Source organism: Mercenaria mercenaria, chromosome 3, assembly GCF_021730395.1.
Source record: "Mercenaria mercenaria strain notata chromosome 3, MADL_Memer_1, whole genome shotgun sequence".
Lineage (NCBI taxonomy): Eukaryota > Metazoa > Mollusca > Bivalvia > Venerida > Veneridae > Mercenaria > Mercenaria mercenaria.
The window spans coordinates 53,760,457-53,767,600 of NC_069363.1; the positions used below are offsets into that span (position 1 = coordinate 53,760,457).

Consider the following 7,144-nt stretch of genomic DNA (forward strand, 5'->3'; position numbering starts at 1 on the left):
CGTTGGTGTCTAACGAATGCAATTTAGCCTAATATTGTGATAACGTTGATATGGATGGTGAAAACGACATTTATGTGACACTTCGTATTATAGATCTTTTATTGCCGGAAATGATTGTTAGTTTGATTTGGTTGTTACAAAATGCTATTTTATGTATTATATACGGAATAAAATGTAAAACATTACGGTCGATGTACCCCACACACCACATTAGGGCATATACTTATTTGGAAAATCTTAAAAACCTCTAACCCTTAATGAAATAAATTACGCCCAACAATGCAATAAAGAAAACAAAATAGATAAACAATTATCTAAAAAAATCAAATACCATTCCAGCCTAATGTCAGTCGGCTTAAAATATGGTTCGCGTTTCATTTCTAGGTGATTTGCCTACTGACAGGCCTATTCTTTATAGTGGGGTAGAAATTATGAAAGTATTGCAAAATTTGATACAAGCGCGTAACTTTCAACAAATATTCCCCATCGGCAACATCAAAATGAAGAAAATACAAAGGTCTAAGTCTTCATTTAAGACGACAACCAATTCAAATTGGTAAACTGAAATTATTAAAATGATATCATACAAATGAGATGTAGCCTAAAATTATTCCGGTAGGTAGATACATATAGATAAGGGAGGGGGGAGAACAAACTACTAGTAGTCAGTTTCTATCCGCTTCACCCTCTATTATAATTCAGGTATGTACATATATACATACTTGAGGAATGAACCAACCAGTTATTTTCTTCCGCTTTTATCATTTATTATTCAGGTATGTAGACTTACAGGGAATAACTATGTAATAAGTTTCTTCCGTGCCTGCTAGAGGGAAAGAACCAACTAGTCACTTTCTTTCCACTTACTGTTTATTATTCATATGTAGATGCTCTAACATTAGTGATGAAATTATAAAAATATTCAAATCAGGGTAAACATGAAGTAGATCAGTACACCAAATAAACTCAATGATTTGTAGTCATCACGCCATCAACTAGGAAAGTGACTAACTGTAGAGGGTTCATTCACCAAACATGTGCTTTTCTTTACGATTTTCGTATTGTTTCTTCTTTTAATATTTTCTTTACAGATGTTACAACTGTTTGATTAAAAAAAGCGTAACTTTTATTTTGTCCGTAGTTTATAAACTAAATCCTAGTAGTATACAGTTTATGCAAGAATAAGTTTAAGAATTGTTTAAGGGATTTTTTTTATATTTCTTTAAATGGTTAGGCTATCTGTGGTAAAAATGGCAGCTCTACGCAGTAGGTGAAATGACAGCTTTACGCGATAGGTGACAGCGATAACTCTGTTGTGACAAATTTTATTGTAATATACATTTTCTATATAGAAAATCTTGTACCTTTGAGCAAGGTTTTGCAAAACGAAAAAGCTGTGATATATAGATTCCGAATGATGTTGCTCCATGAAAATCTCCGTCCAGATGAAGGCAAATGACAATTTTCAAACTTGAAATGATTGTCACTTTCATCATGTATATATATTTACTAAAGTATATGTTTTGTGTCTAATATACCATTACCAGTTGTTAAATTTAACATTTTTCACCACCTATTATGCTCCTAAAACAAGAAGACTTGCCACTGTGTAATGGTCACTAGGAAACAATAGCCGGTTAAATTTTTAAATTAACACCTACCTGTCAATCCCTGGTATTAATCGACGGGTCTGGTACCATTCTGTCAAATGACACTACTCCTGACAACTGACATTCGGATTCCGACGAGAAATTGATAACTATTATAAATCGATCAATTTTAATTTTATGGAACACTTCCCTGCGAATTGTTCCCTGCTTTGTACTGCGCATATTAAAACCGGGTACCAAAATTGGACTTTTGTAATAGGAAGCTATGATCCAAAATAAATCTAGTCGTACGCGTATTAATTTTAGTACCCGGCTAATGAAACGCACGATAAAAGAACGGGACTCCAGCGCAAGCAAGTGTTCCCAGTGTCAGTTTCACAATTGCAAGTGTTCTTATATTAGGAGCATTGGTGGTGAAAAATGTTTTTAAAACACACTGAAATTTTAAAGAACGTCATCTATGTGCAATACGTGTTAAAATGCTACAAACTATTTGCTTACCTTTGGATGGAGCTGAGGAATGTGGAGTGGGTGGGTTTCCTGACCCCAAGTGTCTGTGGTTAAATACTGAAGCATCTGAACGATAAACCGTGATTAATTAGACGATAAATCACAAGAAGGCCTTGATTGCTTTCGTTCTGACATGCTCATTGTAATATTTTAATAAATATTATGCTTGACTTCTTTTACCCGAGGAGTAATGAACAGTACGTGATGCGGCAATTTGACGTCATAAGTGACGGGAAAATGCTCTCTTACCGGTCCGCGCGTCAACCGTTGCTTATCGCAGATTCTAACATGGCTCGATTTGATTTCCAGTTAAACAAAGAAGGAAATCAAGCTCTGTATATTCTGCAATAAACAACGGTTGACGCGCGGACCGGTAAGAGAGCATTATGACGTGAATTATGATGTCAAATTGCCGCATGAGGTCCTATACATTACTCCTCGGGTAAATGAAGTCCAGCATAATATTTATCAAAATATGTCAATGAGCATGTCAGAATGAAAACAATCAAGGCCTTCTTATGATTTATCGTCTAATTTACCACGGTTCATCGTTCAGATGCTTCAGTATTTAACCACTCGGGCTAACACCCTCGTGTTTCAATTCCTACGCATCTGAACTCTGAAACCGTGGTAAATTAAACGATTAACCACTCGAAGGCCTTGATTATTTGTTAAATATACAGCGCTTGGTCTCTTTCTTTGTTTAACTGGAAATGAAATCGGTCAATGTTAGAATACACGGATTACATTTTTAATAACCTGCAGAAAGCTAATCAGTTAATTTATTCCAAGCTTCTAATTTCTATCACGGCTGTACACAGATGATGTAGCATTCCCATCTTTAGTCTTGACCGTATATTTTTGCACTTAGATGCCAAACTCTCAGTATTCTATAAGAACATTATCTATCTCTCCATGCGAAGTTGGAACAATTTGTACTTCACATGACACTTCAAAGTCAATATCAAATAACGGAAGCAGAATTAAAATAAAACCTTATTTTTTTCAAAAACTGTGTCACATTTTGTGTCAAGCTTAACTCTGATAAAGTAATTGGTAACGCTTTACTTACATGCCATTTCCTTGAAAATATTATGTTATTAATGAAAAAATGATATTATAATGAAAAAGAAACATGCATCGATAAAGTGATAGCAATCAGTTGCATCTGGAGGCTTAGCTGGAGAACATGTTCAGAACTCATTTACAATATCTGAATTACAAAATCCGTCAGTCCGTCTACAATCTTATTAGAAGACAATGGACTAATACATGGAACAACCTCATCCATATTTAATACATGTTATTTCCTAAGGTCAGTAATTCGGTCAAGGATGGTTTTGAAAAGGAAACTGTGGGACATACGGTAATGACACACAAGTGTATGCATGTTAATCAGTAACATACTAAGACAGACTCTTATCTTCCTTGTGTTAGCGCCATCTTTATCTTTTCAAAATAATAGGCGCCACAAAAATAATATTGGATGACTTTATTTTCGCGGGCTCCAGTAAAATTCCGCACACGTTGCGGTAATAAGAAAATGTGTGGTGACAAGAAAAGGTACGTTAATCCAAATTCATCCAACTAACCAAACACAGTGACAATGCAATTTCCGCAATCAAATAATAATAATAATAATAATAATAATAATAATAATAAAACATATTAAATCAAAATCATCATGTTTATATTAAAGATAAGACCTGCTCCTGTCAGTGATAAATGTTCATTTGTAGGTGTACTATTACCAACTTTGATTACAGAAAAGAAGGCTTATCAAAACTGCATGCGTCATTAACTATAATGCATTAAACTAATCGTTCCAAGACGATAACGTTTGACCGCAATCCACTTTTCTCAGAGAAAATAAATTGTTATTTTCGAGAATTTTGCTAATGCAATTCAGATAAGAAGTAAACAATCTGTCTGGTGTATATCCTGTTTACTTGCAAGAATTTCACAGTTTTACGACTTGATGTGTTGTTGCTAGCAAGATGTGTAAAATACTCTATATTTTGATTGTACTATATTGTCATTTTCCGCATTTTTACGTTACGTTATCATCATCGTCAGAAAAAGAATCTATTCATGAACTTATTTTTGATGAAATAGGTGCTATTAAACGGAAAGTATGGGTAGATATGTCGGCTCAAATTCGAGATCTGGCTGGAAAGATTAATGGATTGATATCAGCGGGAAAGACATGTGAGTGCAAATCGTTAGGGAATAACAATGTCTCGGATCAAGGCAGCCTCGTGACACATCAAGATTATGTCAGGCTATTGAAAGGGTTCAACGAAGAAAAGTTTATTACTAAGGCTACGGAACATAGACTTGAAGACGCTCTTTTGAAAATTTCAGAACTAGAAAATGAACTCGGTATATATAAACAGGAAACTGACAATCTGAAGGTAGAGTTTGATACGTCTTCAAACGATCTCAGAAGAACAGCAGACGGTTTGGATAATGCTCATTCCTCTATCATTGGCTTACAGTCTGCAGACAACGAACTTAGAAAGGGTATAGACTCGGTTAATAGTACTTGTTTTGATTTACATAACTTTAACACCGGCTTCCTTGGACCTTCATTTGTAAGTGAATGGATGTTTATGCGGGCTCACGACCAGGAAAATGTTCAACGCGTTGTGCAACATGGATTAAGGGTATTGCCGTTCAAAGTAGAAGTTCAAATTCGACCAACAACAGGACCTAATGCAGGTTGGATATTTCACGGAGATCCAGCCTTCCAAAGTGATGATGACAACGGGGAAGTATACGGGGGCATTGTTTATTTATATAACGAAACACATGTCATTCTTGTTGCACCAACTAAAAGTAACAATCAAGATGCAGGTGTTGTTGTAAACACCGGCAGCGCCAATTTCCGTCGTATTGGAAATAATCACCAAACAGCCACTGAAGCCTACGTGCGCGTTAAAGTTTGGGCTCCTTCAGATTTTCCAAAGCCAGATTTTAAAACAGATTGGTTACCGCTAGATGTCACAAACAGTTCTTTGTCATACTATGAACTGAAACACGGGTTATCCGGATACCCTCGGTTTATCAATGTACAAATCCGCTGTCATGCTGCAGATTATAGCGTGGTTTCTGAAGGTCTTGGCGCCACCATGATGCACCGGAAGTATTCAAACGCAGGGGGTGTTGTTTATGCCTTTAGTGACAAGGATGTTCGTCTTTGGACGGGATATTTGGAGTCAACATCAGGTAATGGACATTACAGACTAATAGGGTATAGCGATGGCTGGGGTTCTGATCCAATAAAAGGTGTTAACATACTGAAAGGCGAATTCAGAATCCTTTCATGGAATCGTAGCGTACCAATGCACTATGATATTGACACTGAGGTAAAAACCGAACGGAATACACATTTCTCGGAATGGTCTGCCTATGAACACATTTCTTTTGATAGTGACTTACTGACATTCTATGTCGAGGCAATTGATGGAGTTAACAAGGGATACCGTTTCAGAGGCTACGGTAGTTCCCAGTCTATTGATTCACCATTCGGCGGCGTTGTTTATGCGTTTAATGCTGGAGGTGATTTTAGAATCTGGCGTCCAAATGCCAGCACTGATGGTTACCTGATACACGTTCATTCACCATATGAAAACGGGAAACATGTTCAAGCTTCAACAAACGGACAGTACGTGAGCACGTTGATCAAGAAGTCGAGACCAGTGTCTAGACCTTAAATAGAATGTACTTAAAATTGTTAAGCATGTTCTATACAGCGAACGTTCATTCTCTTTTCAATGAATTACGCCAGAAGAACGATTTGCATTGACCAATTTTGGCTTTTGTTCGAGGTTATTAATGATGCAACAAATTACTGTCTGCCTCTTTTCACAGTTCATATGAGATATGTGCTTTTGTAATACCCAAGAAATGTATATAGAGAAAAACTTCACTGAATATATTCCTACACATTAACATTAACTCTTCATTGTGCTTAATTTAAACACGCCTTTGGTTTATATGTTACTTTTTTATTTTATTATCCGCTGTACACGACTCAAAACTGTGAACCGCACTTGCCAAAACTAAACTTCATAAACAATGTACCAATAATAGGATTAAGCAATATTATTGTTACGAGACATAAATAATTGGTAGTGTTCAGGACTAGACTCGTGTCTCTTCTTCAAATTTGTCAGATAAAGAATGATCACACCTTACCTCTGACAGTTGATTGCTGTTTTTCTCTTTTAGTTACACTACTTTTTTATGGACCTTTCCTACTTTATTGTTGTGAACTCTATTATAGCTCTCATGCACTTATTGTTGAAGAAACGTATTCCAGTTGTAGGCATTAATAATTTTTAATCACAAAACGATAGGCCTAGATCTTTTCCGGCTGATACTAGTATGTACATTAAGTGTTAGCTTGTCCAGACAGTGCCCAATTATATTAATATGCTATGTTTTCATGTCTAAGTATGGTGTTAACTTGTCCAAATGGTGTCTTATTATGTTTTCTAGGTATGTTGTCATGTCAAAATGTGGTTTTAACTTGTCCAAATAGTGTCTTATAATGTCAAAAAAGCTATGTTATCATGTCAAAGTACCTAGTGATGTTGTCAACACAGCGTGTTATTAAAAGCTAGAAAGATCCAATGATACTTTCAGATTATAACGTAACATTTTGACAAAACAGTGTTTTATTTTGTCAAAATGTTACGTTATAATCTGAAAGTATCATTGGAATTTTCTAGCTTCAGCAGAAAATTTGTTTATTTTTTACAGAAATGACATACTTTGAAAAATTTGTACTCTTGATAATCTTTATAATTAGAGATCTAAAAATCATATATTTCAACAGAATAAAAGATAAAAATTTCAGTAAATGCTTCCCTTTTTATATTTAACGCCAACTTTCCAAAACTTAAGGTCGTTTTTGGATGATGTCATAAACGTCATTGGCAATTTGGTATTCATAGTACAGCCGCAAAAGGGTTAAGGACACTCCGAAAGATCTGTTTGCATGGAGGAAGTTGTTCTTT

General features: G+C 35.5%; 1 protein-coding gene across 1 annotated transcript; it reads left to right on the top strand.

Annotated features, from left to right (window-relative positions):
* Nucleotides 1-4,057: 4,057 nt before the first annotated feature.
* LOC123524737 (uncharacterized) lies at nucleotides 4,058-6,631 on the top strand. The gene has a single exon (XM_045303194.2). The coding sequence runs from the start codon at nucleotides 4,118-4,120 to the stop codon at nucleotides 5,834-5,836; it is 1,719 nt and encodes a 572-aa protein (XP_045159129.1). The 5' UTR covers nucleotides 4,058-4,117; the 3' UTR covers nucleotides 5,837-6,631.
* Nucleotides 6,632-7,144: the final 513 nt, after the last annotated feature.

What these genes read in the sequence shown, in the direction of transcription:
- LOC123524737 (XM_045303194.2), top strand. Translation starts at nt 4,118, where the DNA reads ATGTGTAAAATACTCTATATTTTGATTGTACTATATTGTCATTTTCCG.